At 45.9% G+C, this 25,252-nt stretch overlaps 1 protein-coding gene across 2 annotated transcripts in view; it reads right to left on the bottom strand.

Annotated features, from left to right (window-relative positions):
- LOC126538394 (electron transfer flavoprotein regulatory factor 1-like) overlaps positions 1–24,505 on the bottom strand; it is a 72,625-nt gene extending 48,120 nt beyond the window's left edge. Inside the window, exons 1-2 of one of the 2 annotated variants that reach the window (XM_055074747.2) lie at positions 23,793–24,505; positions 64–112 (exon numbers count right to left, since the gene is read on the bottom strand). In XM_055074747.2, coding sequence (XP_054930722.1) covers positions 64–105 — 42 coding nt within the window. In that variant the 5' untranslated portion in view covers positions 106–112; positions 23,793–24,505. Of the gene's footprint in view, positions 1–63; positions 113–23,591 lie in introns of both variants that reach the window. The other variant, XM_055074746.2, reaches the window with a different exon arrangement.
- Between the last annotated feature and the right edge of the window lie 747 nt (positions 24,506–25,252).

Below are 25,252 nucleotides of genomic sequence, written 5' to 3'. Positions count from 1 at the left end.
TAATATTCGAGCTCAGTGGTGATGAATTATTCAACGAAAATTCAGTACAAAATACGCACTCACATTTTTGTACAGCTGAACGACTTGGCCTCGCACGGATGTCATGGTGATTCTGCATGAGAAAGGTAAATGTCAAAACTGGGTCTGCACTGCATCAGTGAAGCTTCATGTCACTACAGGCCTTGTATACAAAAACTGCCTAAGTTGAAGCTAAACTGACAACAGTTATTACATGTCAAGCACATGATACGAGTGTTAAAGCATCAAGATCAACGTAGTGTTTTGTAGCTTATGCGATGCTAATTGCACGAGTTTCACAAAATCCTATTCACCACATACTAATGCTGTGGAGTTATAAATGTGATGCCTCAATTACTTAGTTTCAAGACTTAATAAATTTCTCGAGTTCAAATGCTACAGATTTCATTCATCTTGTAGGAAAAGAGTGCAACAGAGGCAGATTTAGGTTCAAGAAAGGCACTTTCAGTGGCTCTGCCTAATGGCAGCAGTGGCCAAAGCTTCCTCTTGAGCAGAGTTTTCATCTTCCATATGTTTCAAAACTCAGTGTCCAGTGCAATGCCGGATTATGGGCCATGTCATGCTGGATGCTGGACTGGCACAACATACTGGGAGGCACTGCTGGGTACCAGTGCAAAAATCAGCTCTAGAGAAATGCAGTGCCTACCTATCCCATATATATATATATATATATATATATATATATATATATATATATATATATATACGAAAGCAACAGAAAGCATCAGTGCAATTAAAAAAGAAGGAAAAATGCCAAAATAAACCCTAAACCAGCCAGGATTTCATCCTCTGACCTACAGATCCGAAGCCCAGTACTTTACCAGTATGCCACGCTGGAAGATGCTATGATTTGAGTAATTTACTAGGTCAACATCCAGATGCTGTTTCAATTGGTGCTGGCATGTTACATGGAAGATGCACTTTCTTCCTGCAACTAAACCATACGCTTTTCACGAAAGCTCTGCAGCATCTGAAGGTTAGAATGCCATTATGAAACATCGTTCCAGTGCACAAGTGAACACGGACGAGAAGGACAACACAAACGCTGGACTTCAACTAAATTTTATTTACGAAAAACAGGGCTTTATGTACACAGGGGGAGAGGGGGGGCACTGCAGTGCACCGGACCACCCAAAATACTTTCTTGGTCCAGGCGATAATTATCAGAGGCGTCGAAACCAAAAGAAAAAATGAAAAAGAATAAAAATATAAAAAGAATAAAAGCAAAAAGTGACAAAGGTGAAAAACCTTTCCTTTTTCACATCACTCAAGTACAATCTTGCTCATCTTCCGCCCTACCTAGCCGATTCGACACACACGTTTGCCCTGAGATAATCAAGTTCTTTTTTCCCGAGCACAACAGAAGGAGCACTGATGCAGTAATAGTTTTCAAGAGAGATACAAAAGGCTTCAAAAAATTCTTGGTTTTCCTGAGTGCTAAATTTGCGCAACACACTTGTTCATTCGAAAAACACCTTGCATGCTGGCTTGCGCGAGCAACGGCGAGTGTGGTCGGCTAAATCACCAGCGCCACTTTGTGCGGTAGCATTCCTGCGATGCTTTAGCAGGCGTTCATACAGACAGCGCCCGGTTTGGCCAATATATAATTTCCCACAGGCGAGAGCAATACTATACACAACACCAACGTCACATTCAGCAAGGGCTTTGGTGTGCTTTATTTTGCAGGCTGGCTTCTTCTTGGATTCGTTCACTAGGCGGCACATTCGTCCCAGCTTTTCTGGTGCTGAAAACAATACGCACCCCGCACCTGTTGCCAACCTTCTTGAGGCGGTGAGAAACTTGGTGCCAATAGGGCACTACGACAGGGCGCTGAAGCGGGCATGCGTCTTTTTTCAGCGTGCGCCTCCCACCAGATTTTACCTCGCGAATCTGGCTCTCTACCACCGAGGCCACGATTTCTCCGTGAAACCCAGCCTTCTCCAGATGCCTTAGCTGGGCGTCAACGCTCTCACGAACTTAATGTTCGCAAGACCTCTCTAGAGCAGAGTGGATGCAGTTTTTTTACTATTGCTCTTTTTACGAGCTTGGAATGGGCCGACTGATAATTAAGAATTTGTTTTTTTGGACGTGGTTTGTACTGCCAGCACACGTGCGCTTCGTGAAAAATAACACACATCGAGGAACCATCTTGCAGCAGTTCGTGCGTGAATTTCATTCCAAAGGCGCTGCTAGCAAAAATATCGAGAATGCTGATCATACTATTACCTCCATTCCGAGCATCAGTCGCATTCATTACCATGAGGTAATAGTCGACATATCTAAAAACTTTCAGTATGCCTGAGTTGTAAAGGGACACTTGAATGCACTTGTCATTACTGGATTAAAAAATATCGCTTAAAAGTAGTGCTAGGCAAGAGCCGATGCACACTCCCTTCTTATAGGATAAAACAGCTATCATTAAAAATTATAATGGTGGATGAGAGACAAAAAGACATTAGCTCTAAAACATTATCGGTTGATAACCCAGTCGTGTTTTGGAAGGCCACTGGTCCAATGTCTTCAATGCGACTTCTAACCGCGCGTAAAATATTTTTGGGTGGGCCGGTGCACTAGCAGCGCCCCCCCCCTCCCCCTGTGTACATAAAGCCCTGTTTTCGGTGAATAAAATTTAGTTGAAGTCCGGCGTTCGTGTTGTCCTTCTCTTCTCATTTGTGTTCAATTGTGCGCTGGAACAATGCTTCATAATGCCAATCACAACCAACTAGCCCAGCTGTCCATACTTAGGTTAAAATGCCGCGGTCAGAGGTGGTGCTGTGCTGCGTTCCTCTGCCAACTACGGGGCACATTTGTTGCCAAATTCCGCTGTGCATCTTTTGTCAAGTAGGGTCATTTTGGCTTGCAGAAGGAGCAAATCCACAAAACAGCCAACTGTTATGCACGTGGCATTACCCCCCTTCCAAAAAGCATCACTTCAATGCTTCAAATGGGAAAGAGATGAAAAATATACAAGTACCTGTAACACTGATGAAGCTTATGAAGAAGAAAGGGTCACAAAAGCAGCATGAAGGCGAGTGGAAATGAGGATGGCATCGCCAACATCAGTGGTACTGCTTCATCTTGGAAACATGGACGATGCCTGTCTGCTGCACATGACAGGATCGCCGAGTCGTGTCTTCAGTAAGAACTTCACAGCTGACCTCACTGAGGTAGCACAGATCTCTGTAAGGACTGAAAAAAAAATATGAGGTTTTACGTGCCAAAACCACTTTCTGATTATCAGGCACACCGTAGTGGGGGACTCCGGAAATTTCGACCACCTGGGGTTCTTTAACGGGCACCTAAATAGAAGTACACGGGTGTTTTCGTATTTCGCCCCTATCAAAAAAAAATGCGGCCGCCGTGGCCGGGATTCGATCCCGTGACCTCGTACTCAGCAGCCCAACACCATAGCCACTGAGCAACCACGGCGGGTGTAAGGACTGAAGTAGAGGTGCAGTAACTAGGGTTGAGGATTGGGCGAGTTTGTATTTACATTCTAAAACTGGTACAGCGCAACATAGAAAGGAAGAAGCAACCCAGGCAGGCCAGATAAAAGAACAGAGCGCTGTCGCAGTAACTTTTTCAGCTGACCGTGTCAGCAAATGGGGGTCCATGCACAAACTTGATCACTGGGCTGGTAGGTAACCTCACGATGGCAAGCATTATACCTCAGGAAGTCTATGTAATGTTGATTCTGAATTCGCCCACGTGCAAGCTTGCGAGCGGCGTCTGCAAGGTGGATAATTTCATCCGCGTCAATGGTAATGTTGTATTGCTCAGGTAGGTGCATGGTGATCATCTCATGGCTGTGGAGCAACTGGGAAGGAGTGAACCCAGTAGTATCTTGAACAGTAGTGTTGTATGTGAATGTAAACAGGTTCCCAGTTCCTGTGGTCGCTGTCAACATGCATGAACAGCATGTCAGCGACTGTCTTGTTTAAAGGCCAATTACAACAAAATTTCACTTGGGCTAAATTGCCTATAAATAAAATGCTCAGTGTATACTATCAGTGTAATCTTGGCAAAGTCGCGGAGCTGGTAATTGGCCAATTTTATCATTACCACCTCTACTTCAGTCTTTACAGAGATCTGTGCTACCTCAGTAAGGTCAGCTGTGAAGTTCTTACTGAAGACACGACTCGGCGATCCAGTCATGTGCAGCAGACGGGCATCGTCCATGTTTCCAAGATGAAACAGTACCACTGATGTTGACGATGCCATCCTCATTTCCACTCGCCTTCATGCTCCTTTGTGACCCTTTCCTCTTCATAAGCTTCATCAGTGTTATAGTTACTTATATATTTTTCATCTCTTTCCCATTTGAAGCATTGAGGTGATGCTTTTTAGAAGCGTTTAAATAGCACTTAACCAGACGATTCGATCACCAGGCGGCAAAACAGTAACGATGCGGAAATGGCAAACAATGGAAAACCGTACACGACTACTCATCTCTCAGTTGCGCTTAGGCAGCCTAGGTGCCCAGGCGCGTTGCTTGCTCAACATGCGCAAGTTGATGGCTGTCTCCCTTGGCGAACTTGCCGTTGCAAGGATGTTGATGAGTTGCATGGTGGTTGGGTGCTCAAACACATACTCAAACACAAGCAATGGCTGGGTAGAGGAAGGCTGAACACATCTTTCCTGTCCCAGCTTTCAGCGTGCAAGTCTGCACGGCAGTGCAGCAAGCAGGCATGACAGGGAATAGCCAACACACACGCAGCCTGTGAACTGCAGTTGATGAAGCTGCACAAGCTGCATTTCAACAGCACAGTCAGCAACGCTTTCTCGGAATTACTATAATTACTACAGTTCAACCCACTTATAACAATATTCAAGTGCCACGAAAATTCTGCTGTTATAACCGATAATTGTGATAACCAGGTTGCATGAAAAAAATCAAAGTGGGGGATGGCTTAGCTGTTCGCAGGGTCAGCTGAGCTTAGCTTAGCTGACTCAGCTTAGCTGTTCTCAAGCAGGGTCTCAATGCTAGAACGCATTGAGACCCTGCTTGTTGAATGGAGACAACCAAATAAAGAAAACCACCTTGACTCTGAAAATACTTCGCATTAAAAGAACACTGAGGGCGCGCAATGGCGTTAACACAACGCACAAAGCAGCTAGCAAAGCATACCAACTCTGTGGCTAGCAGACAAGTGGGGCCTGTCCGCTGATACACGGGAACAAGCAAGGGAAGCAGACAATGTGGCTGTTGGTTCTCTACACTCTCCATAGTACGTCACTACCAGCGAATGGTAATGGCGGCACTTTTTTCATCAATACTTCTTTTTGCGCGAGTTGGTTCATCTTGAAGCATGGGTAAGAGCGCACGTTAGTTATTTGTGCACATTAGCAAGTGTACAGATTGTGTGGCGCGGTTGTAAGAGACAACACTTCTAGAAAACAGCAGTGACAAGACCATGCACATCAATTTAGAAGTCTACATTAGAAAATATGGTAGCAAGTGCTTTAGCACCTCTTCCCTTGCTCTCTTTGGTGCTGAATCTGATCTTCTGAATGCAGGTATCAGGGGTTCAGATTGCAAAGAAAAAGAAAAAATAATTATTTGCATTTTGTTACACTTGGTTGGCTGTATTGCACTTGCATTGTTGGCACACTATCACCCTTCACATGTTTTTCCCCTTCATTTCCCTTGCTTCACTCTGGCATATGTAACATGTGCTATCCTTGGAAATAAAACCAGTTAGTCAGCGCTTATGTGTACTTGTCTGCCTTCTTGTGGCCGTGTGTTTGCTGTTACCGATATGTTTTTTTTTTCTCAGTTTAGGTATGAAAAAACTATTTTTGCGAGCATTTTGTGAAGTGCCTGATCGCATTTCAAGCGTAAAAATTTCCACGGAGGCTACTGTACACCTAAATTATTCGAAACTGGGCTTTTTACATGGTCCAGAATTTCGTTGCAGTTGGCCTTTCAACTTTTCCATAAGGCCATTGGTCTGAGGATGCAAGTGGTGGCTCGGTAATGAGTTCCACTAAGCGTTGCACCATCTTGCATCATCTGTGCTCTGAAAGCCGTACCACAATCTGTTATGGCTACTGCTGGTACACCATGCCGTAGGACAGTGTTGTGGATCAAAAAGTGCACAACATCACTGGCAATGGCTCACTGAATGGCTCCAGTTTCACAGTATCACATCAGATAATCAGTTGCAACTATGGTCCAGCAGTTGCCAGAAAATGACTTAGGGAAGGGCCTGAGCAAGTACATGCCAATTTGTTGAAATGATTTGTGTTAGCAGTATGAAGAGGCTTCAGAAAACTGGCTGGGTGCTGATGTGGAGCCTTCCGGCGCTGGCAGTCGTGGAAAGTTTTCATTTAACGTTCGACTTCCTGGGCGAACTTAGGCGAGTAGTAGCGTTGACCAATTTGTGCCAAGGTATGTGCTAATCCCAAACGGCCATTGTGACAGGCGGAAAGAATATCGGCACGTAGCGCGGACGGAACAACAAGGAGATGTCCAGTCCCTGATGGCTAGAAGTTCTTTTTGTACAACACATTGCTGCTGAGACAGAACGAAGATGGTAAACATGGTAATGTCTGTGGAGCAGGTGAACTTCGGCCTTCAAAATAGTCAATAAGGTGCCCGAGTTCTAAACCATCCCGCTGTTGCCTAGCCATTGAGATATATTGACTGGGAAAGGAAGCTACCGTTGTCATCGGTATCACTTGACACCGTTGCAAGTGGAGCGCGCGAAGAACAGTCAGCATCAGTTTGTCTCTGGCCAAACTTGCAGATGACTGTTACGTCAAATTCTTGCAAGATGAAGGTTCCACCTGACGAGGCGCCTTGAAGGGTCATTTAGATCGACTAGTCAGTCAGTTAGTAACCACTCTGAACAGCCGGCCGTATGAATATGGCCAGAACTCACCCAGACGACAGCTAAGCATTCTTTTTCCATGGTAGAGTAGTTCGTTTTTGCAGAAATTAAAGTGCGGCTAGCATAAGTAATAGCACATTGAACGCCATCCTGCCACTGCACAAAGACTGCACTAAGGTCGATGTTGCTAGCATCGGTGTGCATTTCAGTGTGGGCATCTTCATCAAAGTGTTTAATTAACCCTTTGAGGGTCGATTTTTTTCGCTATATGCGACCACCCAGGGTAGATTTTTTTATTGCACAGTTAAATTCTTCAGCAGGACCTATTTCGAAATGAATTTAACGTAATTTTTTTAGGGTAATTAAGTGAGAAAAAAATGCTTTGCGTTGGCATATATGTACTCTTTATTCATGAAAAACAATATAAGATAGCAAATAAAGAAAAGAATTTTTTAAAAAATTGGCGCATTGTTATACACATGTCGACACGAGAAAAATACACAAGAAGAATGCGCACACGAAAAATTTTTCGCAAGTCTCTAATGTTCCTCTTGCACTAATATTTCTTCAGCATGTGGTAGTCCTTGAAGCATGGCTCCACACAGAGTGGTTTGTTGCACTCAGCGTACATGTACCTTGTGTCCTTGCGACGTTTTTGCTGCCGAGTGGTGTTGGCGCAGACGTGGCACCTCCTCTGGGTACTGTTTCTCTGAGCAGCCATGCGAGGCAACTTCTGAATAAAGTGCCAAAAAAAAGGAAATGCATGCACGGTGGCATCCTTCGTATGCGGACCCCTGTGAGCAACAAACGAGCGAGTAACAGGCGGCAACCCTTTGAGTGATAAGAACGAGATAGCCATCACTTTTGCGAGCGAAAGAAGCCGAAACCGCATGCGGAACAAAACCAAAACTAACCACCGCGTGCCCGCGAAGGCGCCAATGCGCGAGCGGTAGCAGACGCGCCGGAGCAAAAAAGAACTATACAACGAAAACCGAAAGATAGAGACGCGAGAAAAAATTTCATGTATTCCCACATAGTGGCAGCACATGCCAGACAAGAAAAAGTTAGGAAATTAACGCGCGTTTTAAACGTACAGATGGTGCCGTAAATATACGGCATCGACCATTTTCGCACCTGTTCGTGGCGCCGTATGTTTACGGCATCGACCCTCAAAGGGTTAAGGGCGGTGTCTGGAGGTGCTGCTTATTAAGCTCGGAGAAGGAGTCTCTTCACTTCGGACCACAAACAAATGGGATATCCTCCTTTGTTAAATGAGCCTGGGGTTCTGCGATTTTGGAAAAATTCTTCACAAAGCGTTTGTAATATATGCAGGGGCCCAAGAAGTGGTGCAGGTCACATTTGTTGGCTGGCGATGGAAATGAAGCAACAGCCATACTCTTTTCTGGGTCTGGCTGAACATCATGATTAACAATGTGACCGAGGAAGTTCAGCTCCTGATAACCAAAATGACATTTCTCTGGTTTTAATGATAGGCTTGCAGAGCACTAAGCATGTGCTGGTGGGCTAGTTGGTTAAGCATGATTACAAAGACGGCGCCGAATAAAACAACACACGAAGAAGGGAGACACGAGACAAGCACGTAGCGCCTACGTGCTTGTCTCATGTCTCCCTTCTTCGTGTGTTGTTTTATTCGGCGCCGTCTTTGTAATCTTGCAGAGCAAATTGCAAGGAACACAGACTGAAGTCACTGCAAGTGTTGCTCAACTTAAAACCTGACAGCACGGTGTCCATCATCCCTTGGAAGGTCATGAGAGTTGAGCATAGTCCTTAATCATCTACACCGGGAAGAGGGCCGACACCTTTTTTCGCCACCTTGTTGTGGTAATCCCCACAAAAACTAAGAGTGCCATCCCTTTTCACAAGCACAACTAAGGACGGCCACAGGCTGGTTGAGGGTTGAATAATGCCATTGTCGAGCATTTGCTTCCCTTAACAATGAATCGCCTCTTGATCCTTTTGTGACATTAGGTAGGCGTGCTTACACACAGGCTGTTCGGTCGAGTCCGTTATAATATGGTGCTTCGCTATGGGGGTCTGTTTTACTTTTGACATGGGTGCAAAACAGTCAGTGAACGTGCATAAAATACTTTATGTGCACTCTTTCTGTGTGGCTGTGGGCTCAGGATTTACGTAGGCTATATTGACTATCGCGTTGTCACTTTTGATGGCTGTAGAAACCTCAGCAAGTGTAGAACTTATAGCATCCTCAAAGCGAGCAATGGTCGTTCGTTTTACCAGGTGTTGGCACTTGCCACTAAAGTTATTAACTAAAAGCTCAGTCATCCTGCGATTCAGTTTAATAATGTCGCAGGCGACGCAGACCTGCCGTGCCAAGAGCACCAACAGGTTTCCTTCAGCGATGCCACTACTGTTATGGTCACATTCGCTTTCAACAGTTATGAACATACAAGTTCGCGGCAGGAGTGCCACAGTGTCATCACCTCTTCACAAACCATATCACTTAGAGCAGTCACATGGGGTGGAGGAGACACTGCATTAACTTTTTGCAGCTTCTCATGTACAATACTGCGCACAAGTTACCCGAGGGTTGTCAAATCAGGGGCTGCCATGGATGACGAAAGAGATCTAAAGTTGCTTGGGCACTGATACTGCGATGAACGCTGCCGCAGATGTTGAATAAAGCTGAATTGAATTGAATCAACAACATGCAGTGCTCTCTTGCACCATCTTACTATCTTGCAGTACAGGGGCGTAGTTGACGGAAAACATTATATTAAGCTCTTGAAGATCAATAACAGCTCTGTGCTCACGAAGAAAAGCCATCCCAAGGATGACTCTCTGGGAGCACTAGTACAACACCATGAAAGGGGCAACGTACACTGACAAACTTGGAGCCTGGCTGTGCACCTCCCAATCGGCGTCAAGAGATGACCGCCAGCTGTTTGGAGGCTTAGTCTGTGCCGTCGCATCGTGACTTTTCTCAGTTCAGCACCTAGTTCGGCACTCATAACAGAATAGGTGCCAGCACCGACGAAGGCCGTGACCGGTTGTGTGTGAACATGAATGGGGATGTCAGTGGAAGCACCTTTGTCGACGGCATGCAGTTGTGAAAGGGAATCATAATCGGTAGGCCGGCATATCAGGGGAAGCAGGCATTTTATAGATCAGTCAAGAGCAGCCCCACCCCTGGAAGTGGTTGTTCCTAGTTTCCCAAGCAGGAGCTTGCAGACCTAGTGGATCTGCTCCCAAGGCCATGAGCGAACGCTGAGTGTTACCCAGGTGATGCAGAGCGTCGAGAAGATGGAGAGCAGGACTGACACCCTGGATGAATCGGGGGCTAGTGGCTCACCCAGCACTCAGCAATAGCTTGGGGACACTCACCATTCCAGGGTCAATGTTCCTCTCGGTCAAACCCAGGAGTGCCCATTTCTCGGTATGTGCACTCTCGGTATGTGACCTGTTGCACCACCATGGTAGCAGAGTGGCCGATGGTCAGCAGCAAGCCACGCTGGATTTTCATACATTTAGACTTGGGGCCGCGGAAGGCAGAGAACTTGGGAAGTATAGTGCTGTCTGTTGCATGGTTGGACGGGACGGATAGCCGACGACCGACATAGGAGCTCTCAGGGCTTTGGCGTGTATCAGGAGAGGGACCACGGCTGGCAGCACAACCATCTTTGTAGCACCTGCATGACCTCTTGGCAAACCGTATCACTTAGAGCAGTCACGTGGGGTGGAGGAGACACTGCATTAATTTTTGCAGCTCCTCACATACAATACTGTGCACAAGTTACCTGAGGGTTGCAAATCAGAGGTTGACAAGAGATATCTAAATTTGCTTGGGCACTGGTACTGCAACGACCACTGCCATAGCACACATTCCATTGTTGTTGCTTCATTGAGGAACTCGGCTATGGTACCCAGTGGGTTGCGCACTAGGCCTGTGAAGAACTGTTTTTTCACACCCCACGTCAACAAGCATACTTTCTTTTCTTCTGCCACTCCGGGATCAACTCGCTGGAACAGCTGTGACATGTCCTCAACGACCATGGCAGCACTCTCATTTCGTCTCCGATTCCTAGAATTGAGGGCACGTGCTTGCTCATCCCGGTCTGAACTTCCGCAAGTATTATGTAGCTGGCTACAAAATTCCTGCCAGGTCACCAAGGACCAAGCTTGGTGACCTGGTCACCAAGCTTCATGGTTTTCAAAACCAGGTGCACACCAAGCCGTCACGGGTGAAGTAGACATACTGGAGCTTCCGGTGGTCATCCCATTTGTTGACACTGGTAACTCTATTGCAGTGGTTCAGCCAGTCGTCAACATAGTCGAAAGCATCACCGTGAAACAACCTTGGAGTCTGGTGTGTTGAAAATCCACGGAGCAATCGGAGTTGGTGGCCTCTCCAGTCTGGCTGGCCGTTGAATTGGTGGTCATCTTTCTCAACTGGACTGAGAGAGGGTCCACTTCTGGTGGCAGCCCTAGTTGTCACCAGCTGCACTGCAGGGCAGCGTCAAAGGTGTCCCAATCAATGGTGAGAGCTTCCTGTTGGTTGCAGTGAATGGAACAGAGTACCCCACAGTTCCACCAGTCACATTACGATATATGGCAAGAACTTTAACATAAAGGAATCGCAGACATTCAGCCCAACACCTTCACTGAGTGTGTGTCTTTGTCATCGTCGAACCCAGCTCACTTAGTCGTCCTCAGTTTCCGCAGAAGTGGCAAACCCACGAAACAGCCAACTGTTATGCACATGGCAATACTGTCACGTGGTAGTGACGGTGAAGAATGACACAGTGTCAGAAGTGCGACTTACAAATTTAACTAGTTGTTGCGTGAACCTGTGCTCAGCAAAACAAGTAACACTCCAGCACAGTGATAGAGGCGAGCAAAGTCAACGATTAACAAAAACTTTTACAGTGGGTCAAGCGTGTCAGCTTTTATAAATAAGTTGTCAAAGGTTCCAGTGTAATCACTGGTGCCCGCGTGTCTTCCAGCAAGTACTACACAATTTGTGTCATGCATACAATCAGATTACACAAGGTTTGGTGACAGACAGATAACAGATAGAATCATCAATAACATTAGAGAACCTTCAGATAAATACAGGCGCGTCCTGCGCTGAGTGTTTAACATTAAGTGGTCACCTAAGAAAGATAAACAACTACACGTGTGTCATCCCAATGCTGCAAACAAACGCAATAGCAAAAAACAAGAGTACCTGCAGTAAAGAAAACAACAACAAAGAAACAATGTCCCAAAGTTTATCAGCGGGTGTAGAAGGGCTACAGCTACAGAACACGTATTCGGCTTTACCTCAGGAAGAGGACGTTAGTGTTGAAGCAATGAACGACAATCTTGTGGGCATCATTAAGGAGTGTGCATGGAAGTCAGTGGTAACTCCGTTAGGCAGGATACCAGTAAACTATCGCAGGAGACGAAAGATCTGATCAAGAAACGCCAGTGTATGAAAGCCTCTAACACTACAGCTAGAATAGAACTGGCAGAACTTTCAAAGTTAATCAATAAACGTAAGACAGCTGACATAAGGAAGTATAATATGGATAGAATTGAACATGCTCTCAGGAACGGAGGCAGCCTAAAAGCAGTGAAGAAGAAACTAGGAATTGGCAAGAATCAGATGTATGTGTTAAGAGACAAAGCCAGCAATATCATTACTAATATGAATGAGATAGTTCAAGTGGCTGAGGAGTTCTATAGAGATTTATACAGTACCAGTGGCACCCACGACGATCATGGAGGAGAAAATAGTCTAGAGGAATTCGAAATCCCACAGGTAACGCCGGAAGAAGTAAAGAAAGCCTTGGGAGATATGCAAAGGGGGAAGGCAGCTGGGGAGGATCAGGTAACAGCAGATTTGTTGAAGGATGGTGGACAGATTGTTCTAGAGAAACTGGCCACCCTGTATACGCAATGCCTCATGACCTCGAGCGTACCGGAATCTTGGAAGAACGCTAACATAATCGTAATCCATAAGAAAGGGGGCGCCAAAGACTTGAAAAATTATAGACCGATCAGCTTACTGTCAGTTGCCTACAAACTATCTACTAAGGTAATCGCAAATAGAATCAGGAACACCTTAGACTTCTGTCAAGCAAAGGACCAGGCAGGATTCCGTAAAGGCTACTCAACAATAGACCATATTCACACTATCAACCAGGTGATAGAGAAATGTGCGGAATATAACCAACCCTTATATATAGCCTTCATTGATTACGAGAAAGCATTTGATTCTGTCAAAACCTCAGCAGTCATGGAGGCATAACGGAACCTGGGTGTAGATGAGCCTTATGTAAAAATACTAAAAGATATCTCTAGAGGCTCCACAGCCACCGTAGTCCTCCATAAAGAAAACAACAAAATCCCAATAAAGAAAGGCGTCAGGCACGGAGATACGATCTCTCCAATGCTATTCACAGCGTGTTTACAGGAGGTATTCAGAGACCTCGAATGGGAAAAATTGGGGATAAGTTAATCCGTGGTCACTGAACTATGGGAGAGGCCTTTGCCCTGCAGTGGGCGTAACCAGGCTGATGATGATGATGATGTAGAAGGGCTTAATATGCACAACACAGACTAGTCCAGGATACGAGCACTGCCACTGTGATTGCATAATGCCATGTACTCCACTGTGCCCACCAATACATCCATGCACCAATACGTTGCATAATTTTGTAGGGTCCGAAATAGCGTCGCAGAAGTTTGTCATTAAGTCCTCATCAGCGTATCAATGTCAATACCAAAACACGGTCACCGGGCAGGTATTCCACGTAGTGTGGTCGAAGATTGTAGTGTCGGGTGTCCGTCCTTTGCTTGCTCTTGTTGTGCAGGCGGGCAAATAGGCGGCGACGTCAAGATTTCTCTTCGTTGGTAATGTGGGGTAGCATGGCATCAAGAGACATTGTCATGCTTTCGTGAACCAGCTTGGATGACGTGATCTGTGTTGTTTCCTGTACCGCTGTGCTATAAGTGACGGTTGCCAGCTCTTGTGTACCAGGTCTTGTGTCTTGTGTTCGACATCGACATGTCGACGAAGGTCTTGTTCAGCTACTCGGTAGGACCATTTGTCTGCTGGTAGTAGGCAGTTGTCCTCCTGTGTCTTGTCTCGCTGTATTGCAGAATGGCTTGGGTTAGTTCAGCTGTAAAAGCCTTCCTCTGCTGGTGATCACGACTTCTGGGGCATCACATTGGAACAGGATGGTCTCGAAAAAGAATTTTTCTCCTTCAGGGCTTTCGTTTTGGTGTAGTGGATAACGTAATCGGTAGCCACAATGATCCATTTGTTCCCGTATGGTGACATGGGAAATGGCCCCAACAAGTTGATTGTTATTTGCTGAAATTGTCGTCAATGTAGTTCGATCGGCTACAACAATCTCGCTGGCCTTGTTTGTGGTCTCTTGCATCGCTGCAAGTCTCGGCATGTCTTGACGTCGTGGGCAACGTCGGTGATCAGGCACAGCCAGTAACACCTCTCTTGTATCCTCAATAGCATACAGGAAAATCCGAGGTGCCCAGTGATCAGATCATCATGTAGGGCACCTGGTACCTTTGGACACAGTGCTGAGGGAACATCAAGGAAGTACTTGGCGTGAACTGGTGAGAAGTTTTTTACAAGTGTGTCATTTTGTAGGGAAAATGAAGACAATCCTTGCCTAAATGGCCTAAGGACGTCAGTGTAACCTTTCAAGTACTCAATGTACTCGTTGCTGTTCAGCGAAGCCTTTTATGCTTATTGTTCCCAAAAAGGTGTCGTCACCCTCGTTGTCTTGTGGACATGGGTCAATGGGTGTGCGTGATAGGTAGTTGGTGTCAAGGTGCTTCCATCCTGACTCGTAGGCAATGATGAGGTCAAATTCCTGGTGCTCATTGTGTGAGGCGTCCTTGCTAGTTGGTTTTCCATAAGTTAAGTGATGTAATGCGAAGCAGAACAGAGGGATGCAGAAAAAACAAGGATGAGTGCTTACTGCCAACTGAATATTATTGTTTAACACAGAAGTTTATATAGGAAAACAGAAGAAAAAAGATGCAGCAATGTGATACAAAACAAAGATACCATCATCCCCACTGTTTGCATCAATGCTCGAGCAAACAAAAGTAATTTTTACACACATGGATGACCGCACGCACACATCACTGTCGAAGCAGCTAGCATGGCATGTGAAGGATACCTATGCATACGTAAGGAATCTCTGGCCTTATCGCAAAGGGAGTTGACATTTCTAGACGTCAGCGCAAACAGTGGGGGATAATGGTACTATATAGTTTATGTCACATTTTTGCTTCTTCTTTTTCCACATAAACTTCTGTGTCAAACAATAAAATTCAGTTGGCAGTAAGCACTGGTCCTCATATTTTCTCAGTCCCTCTGCCCTACTTTGCACTGTACCAATTAACATTATGGTCCTTTAAGTTTGCCAGCCGACACAAGGCATGGTGGTTGCTTACAACATTGAAGGGCCTGCCATATAGGTTTTTCTGTCGTCAAATAACTGATTTCTGCTTTCGACAACGACCAGCTAGCATAAGTTATGACCTTTTCAAATCTGTCTTTCCTTTGAGCTAGGAAGGCACCAAGGCCTGGGCCACATGTATCGGTGTGGATTTCAGTGTCGGCGTCTTCACCGAAGTGGATAAGTCCTGGTGATGACTGCAGGCATTGTTTAAGCTCTTCGAGTGTTTCTGTCTGCGACATTTCACACTTGAACTCAATGCCATATTTTGTAAGATATGCCAATGGCTCAGCAATGCGTGAAAAGTCGAACGAAACGCCTCTGATAAGCACACAGGCCGAGCAATCTGCACACTCACTTCCTCCTTGTCCATGGGAGGTTAGCGATGGCAGATGTCTTCTGCGGATCACGACGGACTTCAGATTTGCTAATAACGTGACCCATCATAAGCAAATCGGCACTATTCTGGCTTCAGAATGAGCACTGATGACTTGATGGCCTCTTGTACAGTCCCAAGCCGCCTAAGGTGATGGTCGAAATTTCCAGCGAAAACAATGACATCATCCAAGTAAACAAGACAGGTCTGCCACTTCAACCCTGCTAATACATTGTCCATCATGCGCTGGAACGCTGCAAGTGCTGAGCACAATCTGAACGGCATCACCTTGAGGCTGTCCGCCATGATGAAAACGGTTTTTTCGCCATACTTCTTGTAGACTTCTATTTGCCAGTAGCCAGCCTTGAGATCCACCGACAAGAAGTATTTAGCATTGCAGAGTCGATCTAATGTGTCTATCCGTGGGAGGTGGTATACATACTTTTTCGTGATCATGTTCATTCCACAATAATTGATGCAGAAATGTCAGGTTCCACACTTTTTGTTCACCAAGACTACAGGAGCTGCCCACAGGCTTTTCGACAGGTGGATGATGTCGTCCTGCAGCATTTCGTCGACTTTTTGCCTTATAGCATCACATTACCGTGTTGAAGCTTGCTAAATTCTCTGGCGAAGTGGTCGAGCACGCTCTTCGGTTATTATGAGATGCTTTGCAACTGGTGTTTGTCGAATCCTCGATGAGGTCAGAAAGCAGTCTTTGTATTATCGGAGAAAACCTCTGAACTGTTGCTGTTTACTCAGGGGGAAACTTAGATTTATGTCGAAGTCTGATTCAAGAACTATGGTCGTTGGGGTAGATGTGGCAGAATCCGAAAGGATGAACACATTGCTGGTTTCCACAATTTCCTCGATGTATGCGATCGTCATGCCTTTGTTGATGTGCTTGAACTCCTGGCAGAAGTTTGTCAGCATCACTTTAGCTTTCCCTCTATGCAGTCGAGCGATCCCCTCTTTTCCCCTCGTGCAGCAGATGATGATCCCCCTCTATGAAGCCTTCTACATCTGCAGGTGTCTCGGTGCCAATACAAATACAATTCTGGAGCAAGGCGGGGTACTGACTTGATCTTTGAGCACACTGAAGGCATGGTGACTAAGAGAACTCTCCGGTGGCATCATTTGATCTTCAGATAGCCTTATCAACTTCAACTTCAGGTCAATGATGGTGCCATGTTGGTTCAGGAAGTCCATGCCAAGAATTATGTCTCGTGAACACTGCTGGAGAATAACGAAGGTGGCAGGGTAGGTCTGGTCAGGAAAGGCAATTCCTGCTTTGCAGATTCCAGCCGGCGATATTAGGTGTCCTCTAGTGTTCCAGGTTAATGCCATTAAAGGTTTAAGACCTTAAGCTTCTTAATGCCATTATATTTCGATCGCTGCTACACGCACATACTTAATAAAATTAAATGTCGCGATGCCGATAGCTGCAGTGAAACGGTTAAGTTTGCTTGCCAATCGTAATACAATAAAAAACAGTTATCTAGGAAGCATATATTTAAAAAATGGCGTGAGAAACATTAATAAGTGTATTTTGTGTAGTTTACTTCAGGAATGTCATTGTTGCACCTAGCCGTAAACTGTTTGAAGCCATGGCTAGCTCGATGGCCAATCCATAGCGTAGCGGGGCAGTAACCTGGAGGCTTACGAAAAGGGTTCTACTTAAATTGAGGACGACGCAACGAGCTATGTAAAGAAGAATGATTGGTATAACGTTAAGGGATAAGAAAAGAGCAGATTGGGTGAGGGAACAAACACGAGTTAATGACATCTTAGTTGAAATCAAGAAAAAGAAATGGGCACGGGCAGGACATGTAATGAGGAGGGAAGATAACCGATGGTCATTAAGGGTTACGGACTGGATTCCAAGGGAAGGGAAGCGTAGCAGGGGGCAGCAGAAAGTTAGGTGGGCGGATGAGATTAAGAAGTTTGCAGGGACAACATGGCCACAATTAGTACATGACCGGGGTAGTTGGAGAGGTATGGGAGAGGCCTTTGCCCTGCAGTGGGCATAACCAGGCTGATGACGATGATGTGTCAACTTGTATACAGTGTTCTCTTTCCACCGTGCTTCTTGGTTTCGCCAAGATGGGTACAAGCGTCTTATTTAACTTTGCGTTCTCTACGTTATGCAACAGTGTGGTGTGCAATGTTTTTTTTTTCATTATGGTCACTTTCTAGTAATGCATTTCCTGCATTTGAAAAAACAAAATAAGGGGAACCAAGGATATTTTTTGTCTATGAACAGGGCTGTAACATGTAGAAGTACCTGGTTTAAAAAAAATAAAATGTCTGTGATAGACAATCATACTTGCATATTCCATTATATAAAGATGTCTCTAGTAGTCTACAAATGTGCAGGTCCTCTCACAACATTACACATTGTGTAACTGTATACAATTCCTGCTTTTGTCTGCATGACATTTTGCGTCTTCAGTGCTCGCTTTTTCAAGCGAAGAGAAAGTTTCATTTTCTTTTAAGGGAGAAGTGATGTCGCATCTAGTGTTTTGGTTTCAAAACGCGTTGACCGCTAGTGCCACGCCACGCCCAACGTTGTGTTTCAAGCAGTGTTCCCTTTCCTCTTTGCTGAAATAAAGTCAGTCTTTGTTCGGTCCTTGTTAACGGAAGACTCCTGTTTCCTTCTGCGGCACTCCGCACCCTGGCTGTAATGCCTGTTCCGTAAGCTTGCCCCTTGGCCGGCATCGTCCGACACCACTCCATAACACTACTCTAATCAATTCGTCCAGCAGCTACTTGCCTCAGATGTTATGACAGCATTCATTAATGAACAAGCAGGTTTATTTACCATGATCAAAATGTGTTGCAAATGCTTATAATTAATTTTGTCAGACAAGTATATCAAGCAGAATCATGGTTTGAGCTAGGTTTTCACACATCTTGGTGTAAAATGGGGGCACAAGCACAAGCTTTAATTGTGTGCATTCTATTTGAAGCACTGCAGGCCTGCAAACGCTGCACATGCTTACCCATAAACTTGAGAGAATTAAAGCATTCATGCCTAAGCTGGGCCCGGGCTTGAATGCACGTTTACTGATGGGGGAGCCTATAGGGGGAGCCTTCAGGTACACATGGGCGTTCTGCGAGGCATACTGTGTGAAGCTAGAGTGACAAGTTCGAAAAACTGGATTTTAATTGCCTGAGCAAACAATATCAGACCTGCTAACTTTAACATTTCAAAAATCCTACAGTTCAAGTCCATAAATACCAAATACTGGTCAGAAATACTAAAAATCGTGATATACTTGTTTACTAAAATAATTCCTAGCATTTATTCTGTGGGAACGCTGTAAAGTGGCACACTCGTCTATATTCACATCTGTTACAGACAGAAATATTTGTGAAATTCATTCGTGGAATATTCATGCCACGGCCGCCAAAAATGTGGTTGCCTTTATACATGGCTTTGGTAGAGAGACTGGCACTGCTGCGGGTATTCCTCCAAATAATCGAGCGGGTCCAAAATTCTGAAAATCGGCTAGCACTGCTTTTGCATCTTTTTAAATAGATTTTTCCATAAGCTGTATGCAAATAAAAAATCATAGAACCATAAGTCTTCAGGCACTGGTAAACAAGCTCTAGAATCCGGGCATTTTATGATAAAATTGTATATGTTCACAGCTGTACAAAAGAAAGGGGGGGGGTAAATTCTTTTTTTTCTAACCTGTCAATCTATGAGCCGCTCTAGATAAGATTCGATAATTAGCCATTCTTATTCCAATAGCAATTATATTCGGGCATATGGACATTCTACCCGTGATGTTCCGGATAAATGCAATATACATTTAATTAAATAAACAAATAAAACTGTCCAACGGGTGGATTTAAACAAAGGACCACTGCACAGAAGTCTGATACTTTAACCTGATGGGGCCTCTGCAAGCGGAACAGAACATTTCATAGCTGGCTATTCTTTCTACCCAGCAGGAGTTGCCTTGCGATGTGCCAATATGTGGCATATAGTGCCAACCCACATATAGTTTGAACACTGTTTGAGGAATCATCATTGCCCATCCAACTTGTGGCTCATCCCCATTGTGGGGGACCGGCCAAGAAATGGGTGGATAATTATGGGTTATAATCACAAATAAACTTTTAGGACTGCTATAAGGTAAGCGCTGTTGAAAGGTGAAACTAATGTTAAAAAGAAAGCAATTATTGTATTATATGGAATCAATAATCCTTAATCAAAAAGTAAACTAAAGAAGAGCATGCGGATCCCATGCACTGAGGGAATTGATGTAAGCTAAGCTTTCTGTGCTGTATGCTTTAATCGACGACAATTAGCGGTGATGTTACTGGCGAATGTTTACTTTCTTTGGCATTTAGTGCAATACAAGGGTGGTGAGTTGATGTTAAACATTACCTAGCGAGCACCCCTGCTGTATGTCTGCATAGCACACCGAACGTACAGCGAGACGCATTTGCTTGAGGCGCTGTTGTGTGTAATTGTTCATAACCTCTGCAAAGGTTAGCATTGTCATTGCCTCACACAGCACATCACCACGTCATAGAAGTGTTCATGTTTAATTAAATCATGTAGCCGTATGTGCCAAAACCACAATCGGATTATGAGGCTCACCGTAGTGACAGACCTTGGATTAATTTTGACCCCACGGGGTTCCTCAACGTACAGCTAAATCTAAGTACAGTCACCATCTGATTTTTCGGACTCCAAAAATTCTGACGTGCTCAATTATTCGGTCTGCTTCGCAGCACTGCCATTCTCCCCATAGACCATAATGTATAACAACTGCCGGAAGTTCGGACACCTTGCAACCTCTCGTCTGATTTTTCGGACACTCCTTGAGCCAACTCGATCGAGAGCACCATGCACCGACTCTGACCGGTGCATGGTCCGATTTGCTGAATGCCATTTTTGTTTTGAACGGAGCCTCTGCTGCCCCACGAAGTGGCGCTACTGGAAATTCCCGCTCATCATCGTTTCTGCCTGATTCGATAGAGTTGCTACAGCAGTTCCGGTCTCAGCTTAGTAAGCCATGTCAAGACAATCCAGAAGCTGATTTGTTTGTTTCTTCGTGCACGACGCTGCGAGTAGGTCACGCTTTTCATTTGTGCGACTTGTGTCGGCGTGATGGTATTTGCTTTGTGTGCTGTGTCGAGGTTGCGGTGATCCAACGCGGCATACGGAAACATAGCGTCAAGTGTCTAATGGCGCCGACAGTGCCTGCGCAGACTGCGCAAGGGCATGCCGGCAAGTGGGTGCCGGGAGGCCTAGGATTTGTCGCCTTCCGATCTGCTCCCTACTGGCGCCGAAAATGTTCTGCGAAGACCTGCGCGGCGGTTGCATTGTGATTCCAGACACCGTGTCATTTGACAGTTTCATAGGTGCTGACACTGCTGTACTGACATGCACAGAACTCAACGACGGCGAGATCATTCATCCGGTTTCTGCTGCACCGCCGGACGATGAGTCGGAAGATGACGCACCATGCTACACTGCTGTCGCATGCGGAGCGTGTACAAGCAGTGACCGTGCTTTCAGCCTCTCCGAGATTCAGGCTTATCTGATTGCACATAAACAGAACAGCGTGCAACGGCACAATTCACAATTTCTTCAAGCCTACTTCCGAGCGCGAATAAGTGCGTGGAAATAAAGGATTTCTTTCTTTTTTTTTCTTAATCTGGTTTTTCGGACACCTGTTTATTCGGACATTTCCGCAGTCGCCTTGAGGTCCAAATAAACGGTCAACGACTGTACACTAGAAAGAGCGTAGGTTTGGGCATGTTGGTATTCCATAACTTTTAGGTTTTTGCGCACAAAAAGGGATGAGAGACAGAGGTACGACGCGGACACAGCGCTGTGTCCGCGTCGTACCTCTGTCTCTTGTCCCTTTTTGTGCGCCAGTAACCTAAAAGTTAAGTACACTAATGTTTTTTGTTTCACCCCAGTCGAAATGCAGCAGTCGAAATTGAACCCGGAACCTCAAGCAATGCTATAGCTGCAAAGCTACCATGTCTGCACAGAAGTACAGACATGCGACCACTTTGACGTACGACATCCAGACAAACAAGCGACCTGAAAATAACGACAAAAGAATGCTTATCCTTTGTTCTCGGCGTGAGATCAGACTAAGCGATAACTGACTTTACCATTTATTTCTTGCTCTCACGACTGAGAGGAAGTATTACGGGTGAATTAAGATCCAAGTGGGAAGCCTCGATGCTGCCATGCTGTTGCACAACCATGGTATATGGTGGAGCACTCCGGTAAACTAGTACCAGAGCTTGCTAAACTCCGCGCATGCCCAGTTGTTGCAGCCAGTATATGGTATGCGGTGCTAAAACTGCCTAGTAATCAAAAGCCAATTAACAAGTTTGTATACTAATCCCTATAGCTATTTCAATGTAAAGTGTATGCGACTGCTTTAAATAATTTGCATTGCATAAAACTTTTAATCCAGCTTTTGCGTTTTTTGGCTTTTCCGTGTTAGCTGTACGTTTGATCTGTTGAAAAAGAATGTTTTCTATTGCAATTATTAATTGTCACTGCAGTCTTATTGTAACATATTTCAATATACCTCCTAAGCTACAATATGACAGGGCATGTACTGTGCTCAGCAAATTCCAAACAATCACGTAGCATTCACCGGTGAGGCAAACAGAGCTAGCCACCAGGTGGATTGCATTTCAATTAATGAGCACTGCAAAGTGCTCAGTGATTGGTGCGCATGGCTGCTGGTGCTTCTTGTGCCAAAGGTGTGTGCCGAGGGCACTCTGCTGTTCTCCAATTTTGTATCACATGAAAGTGAGAGCATGCATTGTGACTGTATACAGCTCGTCAGCGATCACCCAGTGCCAACCTGTGGCACCAGCTGCCAGGCAGTCCAAGTATCACATTTCAATTACTGAGCCTTGTACACATAAGGTTCCCTCGGCGGGCCTGAGCTTGGAGCCACGAGCACGGGCTTCAAACGGTGGACCCGGGCTGGGCCAATAAATATGGCCTGTGCAGGGCTCCACTGTAGGCATATGAGAATTTAAACTTAGTATAAAACAAAATTACTTCTACTTTGGCAGTCTGGGTTTGGTTGTTACCAGGAGCCAAATTAAGTGGAATTATATCTGTGGTAAAGACAAGCACGAAAGCCCGCAACCAACCTACAGATGTTTTAAGCATATGTTTATTATCGTTCTTAAAGAGTAACCCCTTAATGTAAGTATACAGAACAAGTCCCGCGGTCACAGTCAAGCCCCTGGCAGCAACACCAAATGTAAATACAATTTCAATCTTGGAACAGGTCTTAACAAAAACTGGCAATCAGTGGCAACAACACACTGCCCTGACTAGATACTGTAAAAGTAGTTGACTGCTAAAAAGACAATGAAAGTCTTTGCTATACATGGCATTTACATACGATTATTTACAGAATGCGAGTAAGCTTTGACACAACAGAATATTTAGCGGTAACGATAAAAAAAAGAGTACATGCAATTTTAGAAAAAGAAACTCAACCTTAATTAAATATAGCACTATACACCCAAGGCACCTAACGTTATTTGCGCGCATTTATGGCACAAGGCGGGTCCTTGCACGAGTAACATGACGAGCCAAACTATGGCGCTTATCTTGTTCGCATTATCAGCAACCTCAGCAAGCACACAAAAGCAACGGAATTAGGTACACGCCTCCATGTTCAATCGACGAATGCCGAGATTGGTCGAGCAACGTGACGCGGAGCCTTGGCTTTCGGAAGATACCTATCCAGTTCGTGGAATGCACCGATCGAACGTATCGGGATACGCGTGAAGCTGTGCGCTGCACTGTTTGCATCTTCGACGACCCAATCCCTCTTTTCATTCCTTGCACTCTGGCGGCGAGGGGAGGCTCACCTGACGATGTCGCGTTGACCCCTGCTGGAGACACTCAGGACGCTGCGTGGAAGGCACGGCACGCGTCGAACATGCGGGAAATGGGCGCCCCCGGCCTCGCTGGCCGGCTTCGACCGTAGCAGGGAGACCTTGAGGACTCCACCCCCCACCAAGCCCGGGAAGAGCGCCTACGTGACACTACAGTGGCGGATGGACACTCACGCGTCGTCGCTGCCTCTGCTTGGAGCGACGCGGCTCGCTGGCAAGCGCGCTTGCGGCACCGGCGACGAGGAGATCGCGGGATCATCGACAGTGTGCAGTTGCGAGCGATGTCCGCACACACACGACGCAGGCACTCGCCAGGAGACAGACCCCACTGCTTGCACACGAGCTGGAATATACACTCGAGGTTGAAATAGAGTTCGCTGGACTCCGATAACGAGGCGCACTCGATCGCAATCGCACGAGCAGCCCTACCACTGACCGGAACTGGCGCTGGATTGTCTGTCGAGCGGCATCGGCGAGGAGGAGCGGCGCCGACGTGCGCGCCCCGATGCGCCGGCCTCGCCAAGCACGGAGCAAAACAATCGCACGCCGAGGTCAGACGGCAGCCATTCGGCACGTGTTGAAAGGCACGTCCTGTGCATACGTGTGTCGGCGCTATCATACTTTCTTCCTTTAGGTCAACCGCCTGCGGTCACGAGCGGGGCGCGCACAGAATAGCCGACTAGCGAGCTGCACAAGAGAAAAAAAAAAAGGAAAGAATAAATAAAAGAAAAATAGGCTCGCAAAACGACAAATATCGTGGGAAGTCAGCGCCGTGTGTGTCTCTGTCCCCCGTCGTCAGCGCTGCGCTCGTTTACTGATACATCGGCGTCTGCAACAATCGCTTGGCTCCCCCTCTGTTTTCGTTAATGAGGCTGAAGAACAAAACACTTGCGTGTTAGCAATCATCTACCAGAAGCATGAAGAAACACAAATAACGCTGTTATATACGAAGAAACCCTATATGGCTTATAGGTGAATATTCTAAAATTAACTACACAGTGTTACGTTTAGAGCGGTAGTCATTCCACCCAGTCAACGTGGACACTGAGATATGCTGATAGTGACACCAAATTAGAGGCCGGCGTGAGGACGAGACTATGGAGGTTTTCCAAGAACTTCAGCCATAGACGCCAGGACCTGAAGAGGCTTTAGCTTCTGACGAGCTTGGGCCATTGACCTCTCCCCTGTCGTCAGTGAAACACTGGGTCCGGTATGCTTGCTTTCCCCTTTCCAAAATCGGCTTGGCGCTTTCTGTCATCCTTCGGCGCTGTCTGTCATCCTTCTCCTCCTCGGAGGCGGTGTGGGCCGTGACTGGTGCGACCGGAGCACAGCAGACGAAAGGTGCCAAAAACGTCTACGTTCACCTATGACGTCACGTGCGCTTTAACCCATGAGGTCACATCCGTCTATTTGCATGGCGTCTGTTTTTTTCTTCTAGAGTTGTTCTACTAACTCTATGGTCTGTCTTTTGCATAGAGTTTCCTACAAAATTACTAGAGGGAACTCTGGCGCTGCAGTCGTTGTCCTACCATGGGAATTACAGTGTTCTAGAAGGGGGCAGTGGGCTCACTGTCGTATCCCTGCGCCGCTCCGCCGCGGCGCACTCAGCGTCGACTTCCCGCATGCCCGCCAGG

The sequence above is a fragment of the Dermacentor andersoni genome, chromosome 4 (assembly GCF_023375885.2).
Source record: "Dermacentor andersoni chromosome 4, qqDerAnde1_hic_scaffold, whole genome shotgun sequence".
Lineage (NCBI taxonomy): Eukaryota > Metazoa > Arthropoda > Arachnida > Ixodida > Ixodidae > Dermacentor > Dermacentor andersoni.
The sequence above is the reverse complement of the archived record's forward strand: the minus strand, read 5'-3'. Positions and strand labels throughout refer to the sequence as shown.